A 26,924-nucleotide genomic window follows, 5' to 3' on the forward strand; every position below is an offset into this window, starting at 1 on the left:
GCTCCGGCCCCAATAAGCATTACATTTTTCAAAGCATTTGACATGATTTATACTTTGCTGTTTTATACTTAATGTATAGATCTTTCACTTGCATAAAATAATTGTACAACCTCTCAGAAATAATTTAACTTATTATTGTTTAGTCAGGATGGCCTCACAAAATGTTCTTAGGTTTTCCTTTAATCTATTCCAACCTTACTCTAAACAACTTGCTTCATTAAAATTTTACCAAAGTCATTTTGTCTTTTACAGAATTATCCTTTGTAGAAAAGAGCTTCAATGCATTAAAATCTATATTGGTAACTAGCTAAGAAACATGTCTCAGCTTGAAATTTTTAAGACCGTTAGAAATAAATTTTGCAAAACAGAATGGAAATGACTTGATGTGTACTCATTAGCATCATTGTTTGGTTGCTAAGAATCAAGAGTCAAAACCATCTTTTGGAAAAATGATCCAAGTGTCCATTAGGAAATGAGAATACAATCATAGATGATTTATCCCGTACTTCCACCTAGAAGGTATTCCATACTTTCTTATGGAATATAAACATATGAAATTATTATCAATCTTTATCCTGATCATCATGTATGTTATCAATGAGTTACTTGTATGTATGAATTGAGATGGGTGTCAGTTTGTTTTCCTTCTGAAATTTGAGCAATTAATGCAATGTCAATTCTATCTAGGTTTGGCACATCAATAAGGTAAGAATTCTAGTGTAAAAGTATACTTCATTATATTTATCAATTTATTTTGCAATATGCCTCATGGTTATTTCCTGTTTATTTTTTACTTGAACTGTATCCTTTCTTTTATTTTCATAATAGCTGTTACATTAATTGAACCAGCAGTCCTTGGAATACACTTTGGAAAATTAGGATTAGAATATGTGTAGCACATTTTTATATTTTATAAAACCTTACACTTCTATTTTCTATTTTATAAAACCTTAGCAAGTGATGTTTATGGAATAAGTCTGTACATTAAGCAGGATAGGAAAAAATAAACACTACAATTTTAAAATAAAATTATACACTGTATAAATTACACTGTCAGAGTCATTAAAACTACTTTAGAGAACACAAAAGTCTGAGGTTGATTTTAATAAGTAAACTTTAAAATGTGAACAAATTTGAGGACCTCAAATGTGATCATTTGAGTCATGGCCAATGATATTAAACCAGATTACAATCATTGGGTCACACCCAGTGATGCTGAGGGCGTCTTCCTGGCTCTGTGCTCAGGGATTAGTCCTGGAGATGCTCAGGACTAAAATACAGTGCCGGAAATTGAAACAGGTTCTGCCCAATGCAAGGAAAATGCCTTAGTCCCTGTAATATCTCGCCTGCCCCCAGATCTTAATTTTGTGAAAAAAGAATTAGGGAGAATCAAGTTCTAATTAAAGTAATAATACTGAGCTTATTTATTTAAAATCTTGAAATTAGGCCCAGTAATGGAATGTTTCTAATACATACTGATGTGTTCAAAGATTAACTATTATTTTAGCAATTTCTAATGACAATATATAACTGCATAAGATACTGTCTTCACATTTGTTTTCTAGACTGAGAAGTCTCTGACATGGGCAAGGTATTATGATGAACCTCAATTTATGATAAAAAAACAAGTACCTTGATTTCCACTCTTTTTCTAACACTACATAACTTTTTCACTGCAAATTAGAAAATGTTGCTCTTGATAAAGATTTTTTTACTTGTTTACTTAATACTCATCAATCAGAGATTCTCAGAAATGAAACTTATAGGCTTATTAGTCTTGCTGTATTACACTATAGATGAGGACAACAAAGAAAAGTCAAATCAAGATCACTTTGCTAGTGTCTATACATTTTACAGAATAAGATGAGACCTTGTGCTGAATACAATCAAGGTGAGTAATTTTGATGGATTTGTTTCTTATTAATATTGTTTATAGTTTTCTCAACATATTTTAAAAGCAAAAATAATAATCAAGGGGCTTGAGAATACTTCAGAAAGATTTCTAGAATACTTGCCTTTAATGTTATTTATTCAATCATGAGTCACATATCATCATTCAAAACATTTTCAGTTATTACAATATAAATTTATATCTATAGATGATTATTGAGCTCAAGTAAATTTTTTTACCTCCCGCTTCTTATCTAACTTCAACTCATTCTTAAGGAAGCAGCTCAAATTTCATCTGTGAAGCCTTATATGACACCATCTGGGAACAGTTAGGCCAGTTTGTAACTTCTTTTATCTAGTAGACTAACCCTTCAAGAGATTATCCTGTTTGATTCACCTCTGGATTCTCAGCACCTAATACAGTATCTGAATTCTTTTAGATGTGCAAAAAGTGAGGAGTGAATGAAGACAGATGGATCTGATGATCCCATCTTTTACATTTCCACGTGAAATCTTAGGCAAATTTCAAAGCAAAATGTATTTACAAATATGATAAAGGGCTAGTTTCTTCAAAAATTGTTCTTAAAAAACAGTAAGAGTATTGAAGAGTAGATGCGAGCATACAGTGGAATAATGAGGCCATGCCTAGATTCCCTGTGATCCCAGTGTATCAGGAGGATTAAAAAGAGAGAAGGGCTAAGCGAAATGAGTCAGAAAGAGAGGGATAGACATAGAAAGATTGCATTCATCTGGGGGATATAAAGTAACAAAGTATGAGATTAATACCCAAGAATAGCTGAGATCAGCACCAGGAGGATTACTCCATAACTTAGAGGCCAGCCAGGTATCCTAGAGGAAAGGGCAGTTCAGATAGAGAAGGGAGCACCAAATAAAGGATGTTTGGAGGATCCTCCCAGGAATGGAGATGCATGTCGAAAGTAGACTATGGACTGAACATGTTTGCCACTCAATGCCTCTTTTGCAGACCACAACACCCAAAAGGAGAGAGAGAACACAGGGGATTGCCCTGCCACAGAGACAGGGGGGATGGGGGGATGGGGGTGGGAGGGATATTATCCATGGTGGTGGAAAATGGGCACTGGTGGAGGGATGGGTATCTGATCATTGTATAATTGAAACCAAAGCACAAAAAATTGTAAATCTACAACTTTAAAAAAAAAAAATAAAGGGGAAAAAAAAAAAAGAGAGAAGGAAGAGAGTCAAGAAGGTAAGAAAAAAGATAAAGAGGGAAGTGACTGCGGTAAACGGGCCACGGGCCTTGGGTACATTGGTAATGCCGAGGAGCGGTACACATCCACTCCTATATATCCAAAGCCTAGACTCAACAACACTGAAAATGTAATATTCAAACTACAACTACCAAACTTTAAAATGTGCCCGTGAGCTAGCAGGTTGCAGCGAGGGGAGCAGGCGGGGAGGTTAACTTGGGGACGTTGGTGGAGGGAGGCCGACACCGCGGGTGGCACTGGTGCTAGGATATTTTACGTCTAAAATTCAACCATCAGTGACCTCTGTAAACAACAGTTCTTTAAATAAACACATTTTAAAGCAAGAGTAATGAACAGTTCAGTGAAAGAAGTGAACTTAGTGAGATGAAGAGCGAACTTGGATGAACCGCAGTATACATAAGAAAAAATCAGCTATTATAATGTGACGAGTGTCTTTCCTATGTCTGGCCTGGCATTCGTTACTCCGTCCTTTCTTACATTTCTTTCCCAGTCTTGCTCTGCCTTGCTCAAGTGGGTTCACTACATTTACCTGACTCCCGGCATAGGTATATCCTCGACAGCATCACTCTCTCTATGTCGTTGGATTCCTGATGTCTCACTACCGAAAGCAGAGGCTGACTGTGAGAAAGAAGCCCATAAAGGAGAGCAATGGGAGCGGCATCCTATGACACCAGGCATATTCAATCCAAGTTTCCTGGGCCAACCCACCCCTAAATTTCTTTAAAGTTACTCAGACATATAAAAATGCGGTATTTAAAATTTAAAGGAAGTTTAGGTTGGTTTTCCATTACTTGTAAATAAGAGTCAAAAGTTCAATGATAATTCTTAACGTCAAAGAAAAACCAACTCCATTCATTAAGTTATTAAAAAATTAAGCTCTAAGATTGGCTATGGTACTGAAAGAGGGTATATCATAATATTGTTGATAGAACTATGTGTGTGTGCATACATCTGTCCATATATACGTATATAAATACACACAGTATCTTATGAGGTAACCCCATGGTTTAATGTTTTTTTAAAACTACACACTTGATTTTGATCCAAGAAATCCAAGAAGAATGTTCATTTCAGAATTTCTTTTATTTTTTGGGGGGTGGGGTAGGAGTGGGGGTGGAGGAGCTGTCTGTCTGTTTCGGAGCCACACACAACAGTGCTCAGGGATTAATCCTGACTCAGTATGGGCTCAGAGCTCACTATGTGGTATTACGGTCAAACCAGAGCAGGCGAAGTGCAAGGCAAGTGCCTCAACCCTGTACTCTCTCTCCATTATGCTCTGTATTTATTGAAATGGCAAGAAGCAAGGCGAAAACCTCAAACTGGAATGAGTCTAAATGTCTAATCAATGATGATACAGTCACACTGCTATTTACTGTGCAGCTTAATCAAGAAGGCTAACATGAAAATGTTTCAGGGTAGATTTATTCTTACTGAAAGAGGGTCTGCTAAGTGTTAACAAATTATTCTAGCTTCCTAAATAGGATAGAACAGTTGTTCTCATGAAACTTGGTTTCAAATATATGTGAGTAAATGTGTTCCAACTATGTGTATGCATACATGTGCCATCTGTCTACAGAGGCAGAAATAACGATAGCACAGCGGTAGGGCATCGGCCTTACAAGCGGCCAACATGGCCGACCCGAGTTCGATTCCTCCGCCCCTCTCGGAGAGCCCGGCAAGCTACCGAGAGTATTCGATATGCCAGACACAGTAACAACAAAGTCTCCAATGGAGACGTTACTGGGCCCGCTCGAGCAAATCGACGATCAACGGGAGGGCCATATATTAAGCAAATGAGAAAATATCAGAAAAAATTGTTCTCCTGACAAAGTAATAATACAAAGCAGTAAGACTGAAGCAACTGAGAAGCCAGTCATAGGAAACTTAGAAGTAAGAGAATTCAGTGCGGAGGAGGAAGCTAGCACAAGGGTTGGGAATGAATGGGTGACATATATTGGGGATTACAGGGGGAGGTGAGATGTCTGATTTGTGCCAGTGACAGAAAGACAGTGTGGCTAAAACAAAGTAGATAAGAAAAAGGCTTTATAAGATGCAGTTAGAAAACAAGTAAAGGCACATCGGCTTCGTAGACCGTGGTGATGAGACACAGCTTCTGCTAAGGTAGTGAAGTCACTGAGTGATTTAAAGCAGAAGAAAAACAAGGTATCTGGTAGACTTCAGGAAGGTACTGCCAAATTTTTGTCTTTTTTGAGAAGGGATTATAGGCAATATAAATTATCAGCACTGCACTGGTGCTGGAACTGAAAAAGGTTCTGCTGAAAAAAAAAATGACCACATAACATTATAAAAGTTCCTAAAAATCACATAGCATGAATGTATTTTTGCTAAGAATTTTCACAGAAAAGATTCTAAAGAGCATAGACACAAAACTGGAATAAAGTTCTAGCTTTGCTAACACCTCTGGGGAGTGACAATAATGAAGACTTTTAATGCGTTATCAATTTTACTGTCAGATCAAAACTTGGGTCAATTTAAGTCTATCATTTTTGTTTGCTTCTTAAATTATGTGATCCAGAAATATCTTTCAAAGAATTTTAAAAACTTTAATAAGCAAAATTATAATGACTATATTTAGTCATTATTTAGCAAACAATAAAGTCAATATATTTCTAAGTAAAATTTCTGCCATCAATTTTCCCTGATATTGGAATTACCACAAATTAAAACAAGATAAATGGCAATTATGAAGGATTCAAAAAGACAAATCCAGGAGGTAGATATTTTATAGGAGACTAATAAACTCTTTTCAGTAAGTTGGTATATCATATAAAAAAGGTTGAAGGAGTGGGGAGAAAGTCCAGCTTAAACAGACACTTTAGAATCAGATGTATTGTGCAATCCTCAACTGATTTCTGACTGGAACAAATCAAATTTTAAAGACATGCCACAGAGGCAGGGTGGGATCGGGGAGATGGGGAGTGGGAGGGATACCGGGATCCGTGGTGGTGGGAAATGGGCAATGGTGGAGGGATGGGTACTTGATCATTGTATAACTGAAACCCAAGCACAACAGTTTGTAAGTCTACAACTGTACCTCATGGTGTCTCACTAATAAAAATTAAAAAAAAAGACATAATAGAGATGGCTGGAAAAATTCTGAGTATGTGCATAGTGTAGAATAGTATCAGGAAATTATTAAAAACTTGTTAAGTGTGATGATGGTATTTTGATTACACAGGAAACATTTGTTGCATATTAAAGTACTATGAATAAAGTCTAATATCTTTAATTTGCTTTAAGACATTTCAGCAATACAAAAATAATAAAAGTGCTGGTAATTATACCATCTAATGTACTCTGTAAGTGAAAACTATAATTGGTACTGTCACAGAACCAAAACATAAGAATAATATAAAATTTTCAAATTTAAAGTATGTCCCTCCTAGGATGCTTATGTTTGACGTTATTTTCACAGAGAAGAACATTAGGGTTTTCTTATATGTTTTGGGTGCCTCAGGGCTTATGCTTGGCTCTGAGCTCAGGGGTCACTCCCTGTGGGGCATGGGGTACCATATGGAGACTAGAGGTCAAATCTGGGTCTGCTGCATGCAAAGCAAGCACTGAACCCAATTTACTATTTCTCTGGCCCAATAAGAACATTTTAATTCACAGATTTGCATTTCTAAAATGTGTGATTTTTTTCTCTTAAATAGATGAAACTGCCCTTTTTTGCAGGTTTATGTGAACTATTATTACATTGCCAAATATGTCCTTTTATCATTACACAAGCCTCACCTAACTATTAAACACTTTCCTTATTCTTTAGGGACGATGTAATGACGTATGAATAAAAGGAAGTGTGGGCCAGAGAGATAGGACAATGGGAATGGCAGTTGCCTTGCATGTGTCCAACCCAGGTTTGATCCCAGGTTTGATGTGCAGAATTTGTTAGCGTCTCCTATAGGTCCATGCACAGTGCAGCTGAATCTCCAGAGGGACAGAGTGACTGACTCAATGCGTCTCTTTGGTCTTTCTGCTCATATTGGACATGAGTATCCATAGCACAGGGCACACCTGAAGATGCAGGGCATTTTGGAGAAAAACTCACCTTTTGTTTCTAAGAAAACTTTAACTTTAGAATACAAATGAAAGTTTTCTATACAAAATGAATGCCTTAATATTTCAAGTGCATTAAGGCATGACAAAGAGGTCACTTTACTCCTTCACCAACATTTCAGTTTCACTTTCCCCCTCCCAATTATTATTATTTGAGGTGGGGTGGGTCAGACGGGTGACATTTAGGTACTATTCCCAGCTCTGAACACAAAAGTGATCCCTGGCAGTTTTCATGGAATGGTATGTGGTGGCGAAGATTTGAACTAAGGCTGCAGTTGTGTGCAAGCCAAGAGCCTTATCATCTATCCCAGGTCTCTGGTGCGCCTACTTACTCCCTACTAATCACGAAAAATGTCCTGATCAAATGGTATCATAACGAACACTCTAAATAAAAACAAGTCCTTTAAAGGCAACTATCTCCAGTGTTAGTTCTTGGCATAGGTGGTTTTCGTGGCATGGAGTGGTGTGGTTCAAAGTCCCCATACTGAATGCCAGTATGACTGGTCCAGCCTTTTTGGAGAACAATAAGGACGTTTCTCAAAAAAAAACTAGAAATTGAGTTCCCATTTGATGCGGCAATACCACTTCTGGGAATATACCTTGGGGGGCACAAAAGCACACAGCAGAAACACTATCCGCACTCCTGTGTTATTTGCAACACTATTCACAATAGCCAGAATCTGGAAATAACCTGAGTGTCCAAGAACAGACAAAGAGATAAAGAAACGGTGGCATATCAACACAATGGAGTACTACACAGCTGTAAGGGAAAATGAAGTCATGAAATTTGCTTATAAATGGATGAATATGGAGAGGATCGTACTGAGTGAAACGAGTCAGAAGGGGAGGGACAGATATAGATATAGAATAACTGCATTAATTTGTGGCATATAAAATATATATGTGTATATACAGTAGAATATATATGTATATATAGTAGAAGACTAATATCCATGGCCATGGAAAACAGGGGTTAGGAGGACAGGTCAATGGTTGGAACTAACCACAAGTTGTGGGGGTGAGGCTGGTAGGACAGAGAAGAGACCAGTCTGACAATAATAGCTGGGAATGATCACGCTGGACAAGATCTGAGGGTTGAAAGTAGGTAAAGGGATGTTCTTGATAACCTTTTAATATCTCAATATCTACATAGCAAACAGTGGCCAAAAGGAGGGAGGGAGGTAGGGGGAGAGAGAGAGAGAGAGAGAGAGAGAGAGAGAGAGAGAGAGAGAGAGAGAGAGAGAGAGAGAGAGAGAGAGAGAGAAGCACCTGCTAGAGGCAGGCAAGAGGTGGGGGTGATGCGAGGGAACCTGGGGACACTGGTGCTGGGTAATTTACAATGGTGGAGGGATGGGTTTTGGAACACTGTATGACTGAAATCCAATCAAGAAGAGCTTTGTAAGAGTCTATCTTACAGTGATTCAACAAAAAAATTTAAAGGCACTAGAGCCTAACTATCATTTTCAATTTCAACAAAAACAATGACAAGCCTCCCACATACTACACATCCCTCCTTGAAACCAAGGAACTGATTTAAAACATTGAAAACATCATCTCATTAACTGCCTTGGACAAATTATAAGATATAGTTTGGAAAGGCATTCAAGCACCTGAGCACTTGGTGTTGAATTTCCTTGGGCATTACCTTAATCTGAGGTTCCCTAACGAGGATGCTTTCATTTGTGACTACTGCAATTCTTTCCCACATTTTTGGTTATTTTACTTCTCACGTTTTAAACAAAAGTGCCACACATCTTAAATACTTTAGCAGAAGATACTATATCAGAATCTGTTTCTGCACACTGGATCTGTATTGGTTTTACTAAATGAAGATTCGTGTAAGTGCCTTAAGTCATTAGTGGATGAGCCTCATTCATAAAATAAAACAAAGGCTTGTTCTCACATTTCATAGCCTTCAAAGCTATAATATCTGTAACACGGCCAAACTGAGGATACAGGGGAAGGATGAAGAAAGGGAGGGAGGGAAAAGAAAGAAAGAGTGAAGAGGAGGAGGGAAGGAAAGAGAAAAAAAGAGAGGGAAGGAAGGAAATAAAGAATGAGAGAAAGAAACAGGCAGGAAGGAAAAAAGGAGAGAAAAAGAAAAAAAGATGGAAGGTAAAAAAGAAAGAAGGAATGAATGAATAACACTATTAATCTTAACAAGTCCTAAAACTAGTGCCTCTTGGACTTCTCTGCTTGTAAGGTATCTCATTATTCCGGAAAATCAAAACAGTATCTAACAACCGTCAATAAATACCTTGCCTTAACATAGTACTTCTCATTCAATGTTGCAATACAAGCATGGCTAAAAAATTTTTTTTCCACATTAGGTTATATGTCAAGGAACTAGTTAATATACGTTAAAAAAACTTTTGAATTGGGGAATATATTTTTCTGTGTGTGGTAAATGATTCAATTTACATATTCAGTTTTCTCTTCTCCAGCTTGTTTCAGCTTTATTATTTTTTTTAACTCAAACATAAGTGCCGGCTAGATAATATACTACAGTAATTCAAATGAATCACACTTTAGGTTTACTTAGGATGCAAAGGGAGATAGAAATATCTGTAGAAACTTTCACTGCGTTGCCCAGAAAAGCACTACCTACCTTAGCAGTGCAAACCCTTCTCTAAGCGGGATACAGACACTGGGCTGCAACAACCAACGGCAGAAAGTTGGACAGTGTTCACACTCCAGTGGATCTATTTGCAGTCTCACATTCTGAAGCCTCAAGGCATTATCACTTCCTTCTTTTAAATGGCATAATAATTTGGGGAAATGGTTATGCTTATCATCATCTGTCAGTCAAACAACTTCAGTGTTAACAAAATTTATTTTTTTCCACTCAATGATTGGGCGTGTGTGCGTGTAATGTCTTACATGCATGTCAATGTTAGCTGGACTTGCCTTTGTGATGATATTATTTCATTTATCAGAGGGCATGACTGGGAAATAGGAAAATACCACTTACACTTTAATGAGCAAAAGATGTACGTTTCATGTGAAAGTCATGTAACCACTGTAATTTAAGAGAAAAGTGTATGCAATTAAGTAAACCGATAATATATACCATGATTTAAGATAGATTTCACCACTAGGAAAAAATTGGTTAATCAGAGGAAAATGCCTCTACACTCTCTGTTGACTGAGTATTAAAAAGATACATCAATCACAGCTTCTTTCATTTGCAGCCAGTGATATAAAAATTACATATAAATACACTGTAAATAAAGCTTGACCTTATGATTACTAATCAAATGAGCACTTTAATTGTTCAGTTAAATGGGCAAAGGAGGGGCTGGAGCAATAGCACAGCGGATAGGGCGTTTGCCTTGCACGCAGCCGACCCGGTTCAATTCCCAGCATCCCATAGGGTCCCCTGAGCACTGCCAGGAGTAACTCCTGAGTGCAGAGCCAGGAGTAATCCCTGTGCATCGCCGGGTGTGACCCAAAAAGCTAATAAACAAATAAATAAATAAATGGGCCAAGGAATAATAAAGCATTATATATATAATAAAATTTAAATTTAAATGTATATTTCAAGTGCAAATAAACATTAATTTAACTTTAGGTTTTTGGTATTTAAGGTTTCTATAATTAAATAATTGAGTAAAATAAAAACCTTAAATAAATTAAATAAATGAAAATTCATTTCATGTTTGCTTTTGTGTTAGAAAAATTAAATATCACACTTTAACTTTTTTTTCGTTGATATGAAAGACAGTGAATCATAAGCTCACAAATCATGGAAATTTGCTTTTGGTTACTAGTCACTGCATGCCAGGCCTCTATAATGGGCATAGTAATAAATAATTTTTTACATTACTGCATTTAATAACTTCTTTGATCTTGGGGGCAGGATACACCCATAGGTACTCAAGGGCTGTTTTTGTCTCTGTATTCAGGAGTGACCCCTAGCGATACTTGGGGGATGATACTTGATCCTGGGAATGAACTGGGGTCAGCAGCATGTAAGGCTGCTGACCTTACCTCTTATACTTTTGCTCTGGTCTACATTTAGTGATTTAAAAAACTTTATTTTGCAAACACTACCTCCTCATTTATTTGTTTGGTCTCTAAATGTTTCTAGGAATTATTACTTATGTTTCAAACCAAGATGGTTGGAAAGAACTTCTTTTGGTAAAATTTTTTGTGTTCCTGATTAATAATATCATCAAATTACCTAGTTCTTCCTAAAGCCTTTGGAGGATAGCTTTTCATTTAAATTTTATTTGTGTGTTATTTAACTTGAAATGGAACTGTAAGATATCACTCCAAACCTGAAATGGGCACACAGCAAAAAGTACAGATAAAACTAGTGTTGGCATGAATATGGGGGAAATGGATCTTTATCCACTGTGAGTGAGAATGCTGACTGATTCAACCTCTGGAAAATAATATAGACTCTTCTCAAAAATACTCAGACTTAAAACTTCACCGATGAGCAATTCTGCTTCTCAGCATCTACCCAAAGACACTATTTCAAAAAAGATATTTGCGCTCTGATGTTCACTGTAGCACTGCTCAGAAGAGCCAAGGTCTGGAAACAACTTGAGTGTCTAAGAACAGATGACTGGATAAAGAAAATGGAAACACATTCAGAAATATACAAATAGGAATATACACACAGGAATACTACTCAGCTGTAAGAAAATAGGAAATCATGCAACTTGACATTGTGTAGATGGAACTGGAAGATATCTTGCTGATATCCTCTGACTAAAGTCAGTCAAAGGAGAGGCACAGATACAGAATGGTTTCTCAAAAGGACTACAGTATGGGGGTATCAACTGGTCAAAGAGAGCAGAACTTGAGAACTGGTTTACAGAACTGAGCTTACCAAGGGCAAGGGATGAGTATGGCTGGGAAGGTAACCTGAGATAATGGTGGAGGGAATGCGATACCCTGCTGCTGAATGCAGTGGAATGTTGTATGCACAAAACCCTATTATTAACAATACTGTAAATCACAATGCTTAAAATTAAAATAAAGAAAAGAAAGAAAGAAAAAGAAAAGCAGACTTTTAGACCAATGATATACAATTATGACCCTGGAAATACCCCCCGTCCCCTGCTCCAGATGTAGCCCTGTAGCACTGTAGCACTGTTCTCCTGTTCATGGATTTGCTGGAGCAGGCACCAGTAACGTCTCACAAGTTGTGAGACTTGTTGCTACTGTTTTTGGCATATCGAATATGCCACGGGGCGCTTGCCAGGCTCAGCCATGAGGGCAAGATACTCTCGGTAGCTTGCTGGGCTCTCTGAGAGGGGCGGAGGAATTGAACCCGGGTCAGCTGTGTGCAAGGCAAATGCCCTACCTGCTGTGCTATCATTCCAGATGTATGAACAGTTAATTAATGACAAAGGAGCTAGGTGTTTCAGGTAGAGGAAGGAAGGCCTCTTCAACAAATGATGTTGGGAAAACTGCATAGCTACATGCAAGAAAGGGAAACTGATCATTACCTCATTACCATCCACAAAGATTAACACAAAGTATATTAAAGATATACACATTGAATCCAAGTACATAAAATGCATCAAGGAAAACACAGGCAGAATTTCCAATGAATTCAACCTCTTAAGTTTCTTCAGTGAATGACTCAACTCCACTGGCAAAGAAAAATAAACAAATGGGACTACGTCAAACTACAACTTTATATGTATGTGCCTAGACTCTAGTTCAATGTTCAGCACAACATGGATGCCTATTATAGCTGGGTGCAGCCCTGGAGACCTCCAGAGTCTGTTGGCTGGCTCTAGTGAGCCTCAGAGCTGCAGGGACTGAACAGAAGTTCATCCTTGGACCCAAGTACTGAACCTACAGCCTGGTTACTGTACATATGGCTGAAAGAAAGAGAAAGATATTCTACCGAAAGAGAGAATATTTGCTAATCCTATGTCTGGATAGCACTCAAAATATATAAAATATTCACAAAGCTCAGCAACAACAAAAACCCTAACAATTCCACCAAAAAAAAAAAAAACGGGAGAGGAGGGGCTGGAGCAATAGTACAAATGGCACTAAGAGTACAAATGGTAGGATGCTTGCCTCCATGCAGCCGACCTTGGCTGCAAGTGTCTCTTGAGCCCGCAATGAAAGAGCCCTGAGCACAGAGCCAGGTGTAAGCCCTGAGAACCACTGTGTGCGGCCTTTTCTTTCTTAAAGAAAACAGATGGCCAATAGAATTATGAGAACATGTACATCATTACTTATTACCCAGGAAATGTAAATAAAAATGACAATGAGATATCATCTCACCAGTGAAAATGGTCCATAACAGAAATAATAGAGGGCAGGGAGACTGTATAGGCTAAGTGTTGGGTGCAGCTGTGATGACTGGGAGCCATCAGAATGACCCTGTTGGTTCCCGTTACAACAGGGCCTGAGTAGTACTGCACCCTCAGGCCCCAGCACTGATCACTGTCCTGCTGGCTGAGTATCACTGGGGACAAAAAAAAAGAGCAGAAACAGAAACACTCAGTGCTGGAGGGGATGTATGAAAACAGAACCCTCATTCCTCATTCACGGTAGGGGGAATGTCTAGTTCAGCCTCTATGGAAAAACAGTATTAAGATTCCTCAAAAATTTATGATTACAGCTCCCAAACTACCCAAAGATCCCACCCGTTGGAATCTATCCCCCCTCCTCCCATTAAGCCATTTGCATACAAATGAAAGCAACACAAATGTCAACAGGAGACAAATATACAGAGAATACGCTGTGTCTCTATTCAATGGAATACTACTGAACTACAAGAAAATATGAAATTTCATCATTTGATTCAACGTGGATGAAGTTTTATGGGTCATATTAAATGAAATAAAGCAGGGAGAAGAACAAATTCCAGATGATCACCCTCCTAGCAATATAATGAAACAAAGCAAGGGAAGGGCAGTATCCAATGGTAACAAAACCTTGGACTTTAACTACAAAACTGAGGTTAGAAGTGGTGGAAGGAAGACTGTGGTGGCGGTGAAGGAGATACAGTCTAATGTGACTTGAGGCCAATAGAGGAGGGTCTTCAACACTTTGCAGGAACATTGTACAGCACCAACACTATTGTAATCAAGTCTCCTCAATACTATTGATTGAAACTATAAAAATGTTATGCTATCTGAACATCGATTAACTGCAAATAATATTTCATGATTGGTAGTTTTTCCTTGCAATTATATTATTGTACTTCAAAATTCATTTTCCCAATAGGCACATACTATGATATATTTTCATATATTAAAATCTTGTCTAGCAATGATTTCTGTACAGGATAGTCTTGGGTTTCTAGCCCATTTGTAAGAAGTTCTTATTAAGAAATTCAATGAAGCATGGGAACAATATAAGAGTAATTTATTAACATATCAAGAGGATTTAATTTGCTAACATTTTCCTACACGGTAGTCTGATAGAATATAAAAAACAAATTGCTAAAGCATGGAACATAATACAATTGGGAAAAAATTCAGTTTTTAAAGAGTTATGGGTTCAAATAGTCACAACATAAAGAATTTTATGCTTGTAAAAGTATAGCTAATGCTCACATTTATTTATCTAGCCATTCCTACTAATTTAAGACTATATAAAATTAGGAGTGCACATGTGATCACAAGGCAAAAAGTCCTGCTGAAACGAATACTGATTAAGCAGATCAATTTAAAAGACTTGGAGAATCTATACATTCCGATTACTTTAGAAAAAGTGAATTGCATTATTTATATTTTTTACATGAATAATCTAAAAATATGCAATTTCCAGCAAATCTTTCACTACATGATTTTTATAATACGTGTTGGTCATAATAAAGACCATATATATTTTAAGCTGGGACTGTGTTTCAATAATAGTTGAGTCAAATTTCTTAGAGAACTTGAGAATTAACTACCCATTGAATATTCACTATTTCTTTCATCATAAATGCTGCCTTGAAGATTCTGGGTAACTATCTGATTTTCATCTCAGTTATGTACTGGACTCTTTTCAAGGTGATAGTGACTAGCTCTGTTCTATTAGTTATTGTTCACCCTTGTTTCAGGTACCGTTTCTAACATATAGCAAGTATGTGATACACACACACACACACACACACACTGACCTCTATATATATATCTTCTGTTTACTGAATGGCACAAGGAAGAATAAATAAGTGGAAGAAACTTTGGCCTCTAAGCTACTTTTCAACATAATATCTTAGTTTATTTAGAAGAAAAAGGACCTGCTTCCTGCTTAAAAAAATCTCAAAAAGTAATAGCATTAAATGTCAACACTATATTCATTCTACTTATAAATTTAAATTTATATTTAAATTTCTCATCGGGATTATATTTTACATTACCTATTAGATAATAGTTATTCAATTAACATAAAATATATGCACAAACAGTTTTTGTCCTTACATTGTTAAGTTAGTTTGGTTGTTTTCCACCCAAAGATTATAGCTCAACATTGGCAAGTTATATTGAAAATGAACATTTAAACCCTCTAAAATGAATATAACAGTATATTCTATCATCATTAGGAAGACAGTCGAAAGCACATAACCCATATCAGTGATTTATTACATTATCTTTATACACTAATACTGTTATGCCAGGTGCTACTTCAAATTTCTTGACTCACAAAATGCTCACAATTCAATTATCACTGTCCCCATTAAGCAGTAAAGAAACTGAGTAAAAGAAAATGTAAATAATCCTGTTAAAACACCAAAGCCAAGGCAAAATTGGGATTTGAATTCCGGCAACTTAGCTGCGAAATTCTTTTTTGTCGTAGACCACTACTATATAATATGTGTTATATTATAACTCAGGTGCTCAGGGCTTACTCCTGACTCTGTGCTCAGGGATCATTCTTTCTGAGTTTTGGGTGACCAGATGAGGGCAGACAACTGAACTCTGGTCGGCCATGTGCAAGGCAAATGCCCTACTGCTGCATTATCACTTTGGCCCCAGCAGAGTTCTTTCCACCTACTTACTGCTTCTCATATCTTTATTTATGATATAGTAACTTATTATTGACTTGTGGAGTATACTCTAATCATTCAGATAATCTCTAACTAGATTAGTTCATGAAGAGCAGGTTCCATGATATAATGCTTTTCTCTACGTGAGCCTGAATAAGTATTTGCACATGACAAATGGTTAGAGGTTTATATCCAGTTCAACTGTACTGGAAAAATTACTATCTTTGAAACCAAATTACTATATTTGAAACCATTCAACTATTTACTTTTTGTCATCTTGTGTGACTGCATTAAGAAAGAAGCCAACTGTTTCTCAGATTTCTTTAGTACTTTTACTATCAGAACAAAAATTAGCTATGAGCAGCAACTTGATTTTATTTTTTACATAAAATTAGAACAAATGTAGAGAGTAAATACAACAAATGTGAAAAATTTAGTACATAGATTTCAAAGACAAGCTGAGAAACTCTCCATGTGTAGTAAGAATAGCTAATATTATTCCACTGCTTCTTTTATTATTTCGTATTTTAAACTTACCGAGTTCATGTGATTTTACAATACTGTTAATGATGGTCTCTCCTACACATAATTCCAATACCACCCCAATTCGTAGGGTGCCCACACCCCTCCTCCATGGATCCCAACACAAGATAGCAACAAAGGGTCAAATGCAGTGCTTCCACATAACATATTCCATAAGTTACTTTCATCATCTTGATACCAGTCTGCAATCTATGTTAATCAAACCACATTTACATGTGAACCACGGTGGTACATGTCAGCATCAATGTATTAAAGGCACTCATCATTTACTCTTGATAACTGTGCCTGGTAGGATAGTATCATTCTCTTATTACAACGGAAAAAATGAGCCTAAGACAAAGGAGCCTCACGTCACATCTAGAGTGAGCAGAGAAACTGGACTGCAGTTCTCAGTGATGTACTGTAGCTAAGTTCATGTAGCCGGTCTAGGTTTTCAGAAAAAGAGAAGAGGCAAGAAAAGGTGTGCTGGATTAAAAGCCACCTGTGGGAATAATTTTATTGATTTATTCATTTATTTAAATTTTTAATGGAATCAACCTATTGAGAGAGACCCTTAGAAAGCTATTCATGACTGGATTTCAGTCATAGAGTATTCCAACCCATCCCTCCACCAGTGTACATTTCCCAGCACTGTGGGAATAATTTTTAAGTGGCCAAAATGTATACCCCCTGATTGACAGATTATGATGCTGCAACTATCCATAAGTCCTCAGCCCACCCCTCACCAAAACCAACCATAAACTCTTACTCCTATGGAAAGATGAACCAGACCACTAAGTATGAGAGAATAGAGAGAGAACTTAAGAAATACTCTAAGGTATATGTTGCTGGGACTTAACATGGCTAAAGTATAGAAGCTCTAAGACCTGGTTATGTTAGTTATTGAGGTGGGAGAGAGACTTTGGGGTTTTCAGTTGTTAGTTCTTCACTGCATTTAAAATAATTTAATTTATTCATATTTCTATAAATAAATTACTTTATTTCCACCATGTCAATGAGGCGAGAGAATGACAAATTTGCTTTTGATTGTTCCTTATCTTCCTTTTTTATGTCATTTTATTTTAAAGGCCAAACTGCTTTTTCAAAAGACAAATCTCATTATTCCTTGATCAATACATGAGTCCACATTTCTTTTTTAGAATTAAGATCCCATGGGTTGTGTATGTGTATGTGTGCATGTGTGTGTGTGTGTGTGTGTGTATGTATTTTCCAGTCAACATGTCTTATTACCTCATATATAACAGAAATAATTCGCCTCATTATGTGTGCTAGGTTTCTATCTTGAACTGCAAAGCATTGAATGAATAATCTGATTTATGAATAATCACACATCAAATATATGATTTGCTGATACTAGTACTAATTTGTAATCTTGTAGGTTAATAAAAAAAAGTCTTAGGGTCCTCCACAGCAGTGCTCTGGCTCACTAGGGAACTGCTCTACCAGCAGTGTCTGGGATGGGACAGTGTATGATGCTGGGGACCCAACTCAAGTCCTAGAGCATGAAAGACACATTCCCCACTCCTTGAGCCAATTTCTGGGTCCTATTTTTATATTAACTAAGGACCGATGGATTCTGATATAGATGCTGATACAGAAGGAGAAGATCCCAACAATAGCTGTGAGCATATAAATTTAAATAAACATATACAAATACATAAACCCTGTTAGTCATGTGTTTTAGCATACAGTTTTGTGAACATAAATTGACTTTCACATATTTACAGTTACCTTTGATAGGTCCCTGAAGTTTCCTGGAAGAGTCAAGTCCAATTCCTCTGATTCGTAGTTGGTTAATACCCAGGGAAACACAGGATACTGGTTCAGATCATTATATGTCCGTCCTAGAAGAGAGACAAACGATACATGGGTAACCCCTAAGTGCTTATAAAGCGGCTCCTCTTCTGCAAGAGATCATCCAATTACGGAATTTCAGAAACAAGTTGCATACTGAACTTTAAGTTTAATGAAAAGTACGCCAATAACGAGATTTCTTTAAAGCCGAAAGTAGCAACCAATCACTTTTCAGAATCTAAGTTTGTAGTACGTACTGCTAGTTGTTCAACATCGTTTAGTTCTCACCTCAGGACAGAACACAATGCTTAGCATTCCTTCCAAGAAGTTATGGCCGAGGGGTTTAGTTGTAAGCGGCATATGGAGAGCAGAAGTTAGAAGTGACATTTGCTGCTTGGGCCACTAGAATTTGGCCCACGAGTCCCGCCAGACACCACTTTTCTCCCTCTATGGTGAACAGTGCCATCCTGGAAGCTATGGTGAGGGTCCTGAGAGTGATGGTGGGAGGAAGTTGCTTGGCTGCCTTGCACACTGATCAACTGTGATAGTGCTCTCCGGCGGCGAGCACATTCCTCAAAGCTCTACCTCTGGCAACAGCATTTCAGAGTGAGTTTAGCACTAATCAGTGTAGACAGAAATACTCTAGTGCTAGTACATTAAAGTAGAGATGCACACGCCACAGGCATTTGACCCCACTTTTTAAAGTGGTCAACGTGAATTTTCTTTTTGTTTTGTGTTGTTTCCCTTTAAAGCAGTACACTTGGATCTGCTGTTTATTTACTTCTCTTCTGGGACTGTTCCCTGCAGTGCTGGGTGGTGTGGGCCTAATGTTTTCAATGGCTTGGTATGGGGGTGGCAGCATTTGGGAGCTACCAGAGTCATACCCAGAAGAGCATGAGTGCCAGGCAGGGCCATACCTGGCATGCTGATAAAATTATTTATTTTTGTAAAAATGCTCATGGATAACTTTATAAATTTTCAATCAGATTCCTACAAAAAAGTTATTTCACCATATTTATTTTTATGCTTTATTTATTTTGCTTTAGAGTCACATGAAGTTTTGTTCAGAGCGTACTCCTGTTCTGTGCTCAAGGATCACTCCTAGAAGTGTGTCGAGGAACATACAGAGTTCCAGGGATTGCAACAAAGTCTGCTGTGTGTAAGGCAAGTACCCTACTCACTATGCTATTGCTCTGGTACTGTATCTCACCAATATTTATTGACAAGGTTTTCCCCTATTCGTGGTGCACACATCGCTTATAGCATTAACAGCAACACAGAAATTGCATGCAATCGCTTGTTCATTATCATCATTTGACATCACACGATATCTCTTCTTGAGCACCTGGGAAATGTGGCTGTGGAACAGAAAAAAAACAAACCACAATCTAAGTCATAGCTCAGTGTGTAATAAGTATTAAATGAAATCCCCATTTCTTTAGTAGACATGTATTTGGTGACTCTCTTGTCTGATTATGGGTGTACTTAGAGTTTCCAACAAATCACATAGTTTCAGTGTGTACATCAACATGGGTATCTATTACGTGTGTTGGTGGTTGACAGAGGGCAGACTGCTGCTTTCACTTGGTGTTTCCTAATATGTGGTAACAGTAAGGTGAGGCTGGTCCCTTTGTTCTCTTGTCATTCTCCCACACTGGTACTTAGGCAGATGTGTGAGAGCTAATATGCGTCACTGTTTACGTGTCTGTCTCTCCAAAGGTTTGTAAATTCATGTAGAGTCTGGGTATTTGGTGTTCTTAAAGCTCTGTTTGGGGTACATACCATTTGCCTGTTAATGTTTACTAAAAGAGTGAAGATGATGTGATAAAAAGCCAAGCTTTTTTGAAAAATGAAACAAACATAAGTCAGATAAAGAAGAAAAATATCAGCAGAGTTGGAGGTAAGACAGCAAAAACACAGAAGCACACATAAGAGAGGGAGGGCGGGGGTGGGGGATAATTTATGAATGTCTATGTTAGACCAGCAGGAAATGTCTGCAGCTCGTAGCACAGAGAACTGAATTCTTCAATGGTGAAGAATAATGCTGAGAAAAATAAACTGGAACTAGTTTTTGTTTTTTTTCTTTTTTGCACACGAAAGTGCTAGGCTAAAGAAGCACATTATAAAATATAATATTTAAAATTATAAAATTTATTACTGATAGTTGGGGATATATTACTTCAGAACACATTATTATTTTCAGCATTTCCCCCTCTCTCTATAAATACAGAGAATGTCTGGCTTGGCTAAAAGACATTATTTTTTTGTGTTCTAACTGGGTCTATGATATGCTTAGCATGTTTTGTCATTTTTATGGGTTCACCATTCTATATAAATATCTGTGATTTCTAATGAAAAGTAGGTCTTATACTACTTAACAATATTTTTATTAGGATAAATTAATTTTATAATCTATATTTTAGTTCTAAAAATCAATAGATGAAAATTAGAATGCAGTGATTACTTTTAAATCCTTGTTTTATAAGATGTGCTAAGGGAAGAACTGTGTCAAACAATTTTCATTAAATGAGAATTTAAGTGTATCACATAAATGCTAACAGCAGAAAAATAAAGAACATACTCGAAAACACCAATCTTTTGATGAAAACTACTTTCTAATCAAGAAGAATATATAATGGTGTTTGGGGGAAGATTACATAGACTGGGGGAAAAACATTATTTTTAAAACATGCATAGCAATCAATTAATGCAATGACAGCTCATGGCAATTGTTCTGTCCCGCATTTTTGTCCTTTACTTTTAATATGCTGAAAAGGTTCTTTGAAAATAAATGCTAAGTAAAATTTAGCACTTAAAAAAATACCAAATCTCAAGACACCATTTAAATTACAATAAATACAATGAACTTTGTAAATAAATGTACTCACACAGTGTCATTATATCATTTTAAGATAAAATTTTCTACATAAGACTTACATATGTATTCATATGTACATTAGAATTTATTATGTATGTATATTAGAATTAAAAAGTACAATTTATTTATATATTAGAGTAAAAATGCATAATGTATTTAAAAATCACACAGATTAAAAATGATTAGGTGTTTCCAATTTTGTATAAGTCTTAGCATTAATTAGCATTATCACTTTATTTTATTGAACATCCTTGAGACAAAAGACTATTTATGAAACTAACGCCCCCACCCTAGGAAAAAAAAAAAGAAAAGCAAGTCATTTCCAAAGTAGTATCTTCTAGGTGCTGGCACATCTGGGTATAATTTTGTCAAAATTTTCTTTAGGCTAACTGAATTTTAATAAATAGCCCTGTGCTGTAATTGGTAGAACTGCTTTCTTTCTCAGCAGTAAATGTGCAGATTTCTCTCTCTCTCTTTCTCTCTCTCTTCCTCTCTCCCCATCTCTCTCCCTCTTTCTCTAACTATACCTACAAGGATATATCTTAAGAGGTGAATATTAAATATTGCAAATCTATGACATTAATCTACTCAAACAATAAAAGTGAAGCACAATAAATGAGATCTCAGAAACGGGATATGTTCCTTCATTTAAAAAAAAAACTTTTTAATTAAACCATCCAATTTAATGTTTTTATATGGCACTTTAGTTTTGAAGGTAAAGTGATCTAGAGACAGCTGACAAAGAAATTATAACTGCAATTCCTTGGTGAAAATGTTAATGACAGCAAAATATTGTTTAATTAGATGATTGCAGCATCTGGATTAACACTCTTTAAGAGCGATGTTCCTGTGCTTGTCTGCTTCTTCACACTTTACAGACATTTTGTCATCTCTAGGTCATTAGGAAAGAATTTTTAATGATTTTTCTAGAAGCAAGCAGTTCAAGTTACATCTAATTAGATGACAATAATAAGCCTAACACATGCAGTAGCTAAATATATACATAATTAACCAGGGAGGGCTTGTACATCACGGGGTAAAAAAGTGGAAAATGCTAAACAGGAGAAAAAGGTTGGGGTTGAAGAAGTTCTGTTGAATTCATTAGCCGATCATATGGGAAAAAAAAACAACAACTCAAAAACCTTTTTAAAAAAATCCTTGAACCCAATGGGATGATTTACACTACGCTATGGTAGCAATCACTCAATTTTTTTAAAAAAACAAGAGTGTCAGATTTTAATATCTTGTTCATAGTATAAATAATAAAGTCTAAAATGAGGTATAGGCCCTATCAGAATACAATTAAAATGAAATTGGTTCAACTCTAGGAATTGGAGGTTGAAACCCCAATTCTAGTGGAACTCTAAGCATCATTAAAATTCTTTCATAGAATCTTCAAAAACAATGTCCTTTGAAAAGCAAAAAATGATATAAAGCAAAACCCAAAATTCAAGATAATTAAATCATATCACCATCATAGCTTTTGTGCAGTTAAAAAAATCACACCATCAAAGAATATTAAATGAAATGAAGCACAAAAGTGGATGTGAACTTTTTATTATTTTTTTTCTTTTTGGGTCATACCCGGCGATGCTCAGGGGTTACTCCTGGCTCATGCACTCAGGAATTGCTCCTGGCGGTGTGCGGGGGACCATATGGGATGTTGGAAATCGAACCTGTGTCAGCCATGTTGGCTGCATGGAAGGCAAACGCCTTACTCGCTGTGCTATCACTATAGCCCCAAATGTGAACTTTTATGTATTGCAGTTTTTCAATGACAAACTGTACACAAAAAAATCACTAAAAATGTTTACTCTGGTATTTATTTATGCTGATGTGTAATTAATATTTAAAATTATACTTTTCCATAATTTACATTCAACAGTAATCACTTATTAATCTAATCTTATAAATAAAATACCGTGAACATCTTGTATTTTTAAAAAAAACTAGTTTACCTGTATACCTAACAAACTTCCAAATATATGAACATGTTATTACAAAGTCATCATACATACAGTGAAATCTGTTTGTTTATATGCGAGTATATATATATATGTACATGTTTGTGTGTGTATATATATACACATATACATAGATCACATTAGGGTATAAAAATCTAAGTAGTGCAATAATAGAGGACACTACTACAGTAAGCTTTATAAAGCATCCCTATCCCCCTCCAGCAGATCCAAATGTTCTGTTACTATAAAGCATTACTATCTACTGAATACTGAAAAGTGAACAGACGTGTGTAACTAGCACCCAGACCAAAAGGCAGTATTACCAGTATCCCATTGGCTTTCCCCCAGTTCTTTGTATTGGTCATTGCTTTGAATCTCTACCAAAAAAAAATCATTCTAAAACCAAAGATCAGTAAGTATGCATCTCTATCTCATACTAATGCAGACTTCTTTATATATGACTTCTTTTGTTCAACATTTTGTATGAATGATTCATCCATTCATCCACCCTCCAGAACTCAGGATGCTCCTCCCAGATGGGAGTATAAAATGAGGCTTCCAGAACTATGCCATCAGACTCTGTGACAAGCTGTGGGGTGGGTGAGAGCCCTCCCCACCCCAAGGGACCCAGCCCCGGCAGCCGACCTCCACTACCAACCACTGCCAAGCTCCAGGATGCTTTCCGGATGCTCAGGCTGAGCTTCACACAAGGATGAAGTCCCACGGAACCCAGATAATGTGGACCTTCATGACCTTGGACTCTGGACTCAACGGGACCCCAGAACAGAGATCCTCTACCTGCTGTCCCCAGTCTCTGGCGACTCAGGGATCACACCCATAAACTACACCCTACTGGCACCAGATAATCTCCTCATCGGCTACCCTCCAAAACTCAGGATGCTTCTCCCAGATGGGAGTATAAAAGGAATCTCCCAGAACCATGCCACCGGACTCCACACCAGGCTGTGGGGCAGGTGAGAGCCTCCCTACCCCAAGGGGCCCAGCCCCGGCAGCTGACCTCCACTGCCCAACTACCACCATGCTCCAGGATACTTTCTGGACCTTGCAGCCACAAAGCTGCCGCATGACACATTATAGGACACTTCCTACCCATTTTCCACAATTACTACACCGTAACACCGTATCTGATGGGGTTCAGACAGTAGACAATAAATCATAGAGAAGAATACATAAATATATGCCTCTCAGAGAGCCCGACAAGCTTCTGAGTATCCCACCCACACGGGCAAAGCCTGGCAAGCTCCCCGTGGCATATTCCATATTCCAAATATAGTAATAACAACAGGTCTCATTCCCCTGACCCTGAAAGAGCCTCCGATTATTGGGAAAAGACGAGTAAGAAGAGGCTGCTAAAACCTCAGGGCTGGAGAAATAGAGACTTTACTGGTGCCCACTCAAGTAAATCGACTATCAACGGGATGACAGTGACACAGTGATACAGTGATTCATCCATATAGATTCATATAGGTCAATTTTATTGCTGCCTAATATTCTATTGCATAAATGTATAATTTACTGAACCACTGCATTGTCTAACACCATTACACTGGCGTTAGGTATTTTCCAACTTGGGGGAACTAAAATAAAAGCATAACGGATGTTCCAGATGTGCTCTCAGCACGTGCTGCTGTGCATATGCTTTTAAGATGTGCTCATTAACATAGACAAGGATTTTTGTTGGGGGTATCCGCAGGAGTGAAAACGCCAGGTTCCAGAGTGGAAACACATACAGCTTTCCCACATGCTCCCTTGGAAACAGCAGAGTTATTGATGCTTCACATGTTTGCAACACTTGAGTTTGTCTGGTATATTTTTACACCTTTGTTCTTATGGTGGGTATTTTGATCATAATTTCATTATGACCTTTAACTTTTTAATGATTACCTTTTACAATAGTACCACTCGTTTTATATTGTATAGTATGTCCTAAATGATTGATAAATTATACTATGTTTCACTACTGCAAAATCCACTTTATTGCCTCTTTAATATTTATATTTGAAGTATTTCAATATCCACTTTGTATTCCTACTGAATTTCTTTAGTCATTTGTTCTCAGTGAAAGCATCTAGAAAGGAGAAAAACAAAATTGATAAGGTATGAGATATGTCAAGAAATAGAAAGCAACAGGTGGATTATAAAATGTATTTCATGCTGCAAAGATAAATCAGAGGGTAAGGCATAGTAAACAAAATAGTTTCATAGTAAACATGGATTAGCTTATATTGATGATCTTTAAAAAACATGAAACCAACATAAAATACTACTCTACTGTAAGAAAAGAAAAAGCCATACAATTTTCTGTTATGTAGATAAAACCAGAGGGCACTGGGCTGAGTGAAGTCAGTCGGAAGGAGAGGGACAGACACAGAATGATCTCTCTCATATGTGGAATATTAAAAAAAAACACAATAAGGAAATAGAAAGTGGCCAAGAGCAGTGAAACCCAGAGAAGTGGTCTACAGAACTGAGCTTACCAAGGGTGCAAAAATGGGGGTGTCTGGAAAAGGACCCTGAGACAATGGTGGAAGGAAGCGGATCCTCTGGCTGAGGGTATGTGTTTGAACACCATTTGCTATTATTAACAGTATTTCAAATCAAGATGCTTCAAATAAAATTATATGTTATATGCATTACATACCTACATTGTCTGTTAACATACAATGTATGTAGGTATATAATGTATATACTGTATATAATATACCTTATATAATGTATAAGGTATATACTGTTGACAGACATTACATGTCTATGTACACACACATATAATGCACATATAAATTTTATACATCATAATGTAGATATACATATACATTATATATATACACATAATGCTATATATAATGTCACTGTCCTCCCGTTGTTCATCAATTTGCTCGAGCGGGCCCAGTAACGTCTCCATTTTGAGACTTAATTGCTACTGTGTTCGGCATACTGAATACGTCACGGATAGCTTGCCAGGCTCTGCCGTGCGCCCGAGATACTCTCGGTAGCTTGCCGGGCTCTCTTGAGAGGGGCGGAGGAATCGAACCCGGCTCGGCTGGGTTGGCTGTGCGCAAGGCAAATGCCCTACCGCTGTGCTATCGCTCCAGCCCTTGCTATATATAATACTATAAAATATATTAATATTACATAATGTGTGGTACATTATAGATGATAATATATGATGTATATACACATATACATTTTATGTGTATAATAATGTATATAAAGTATGTATACATAAATATTTTATGATGTATGTAAATTATATATGTATAATTCATGTGTGACATATATATTATAAAATCCTCATCCAAATGTGTAAATGGAAAATACAGTCTTCTCGATCAGATTCCAATTCTTTATTTTTTCCTCTTTAATTAGAAGACTTAAAGGATTCTAGTGAATTCACATAATAGATCCACGAAATCATGTACACAATTAAAGAGTACACACATATACACATTATATTGGGTATTTACTAATAAAATCCTCCCTCCCCTCCCATCGCACCATACCAAACTTGAACATGATAAGACAAAGCTTTACGGTGTTCAGAACATGCCAAC

General features: G+C 36.9%; 1 protein-coding gene across 3 annotated transcripts in view; it reads right to left on the bottom strand.

Moving 5' to 3' along the window:
* NBEA (neurobeachin) overlaps positions 1 to 26,924 on the bottom strand; it is a 663,869-nt gene that overhangs the window by 96,124 nt on the left and 540,821 nt on the right. For all 3 annotated transcript variants that reach the window (XM_056109123.1, XM_056109115.1, XM_056109106.1), the window contains one exon: positions 18,448 to 18,560. In XM_056109123.1, the coding sequence (XP_055965098.1) occupies positions 18,448 to 18,560 (113 nt within the window). The remainder of the gene's footprint in view (positions 1 to 18,447; positions 18,561 to 26,924) is intronic.

The sequence above is a fragment of the Sorex fumeus genome, unplaced genomic scaffold (genome assembly GCF_029834395.1).
Source record: "Sorex fumeus unplaced genomic scaffold, SorFum_2.1 ptg000008l, whole genome shotgun sequence".
Taxonomy (NCBI): domain Eukaryota; kingdom Metazoa; phylum Chordata; class Mammalia; order Eulipotyphla; family Soricidae; genus Sorex; species Sorex fumeus.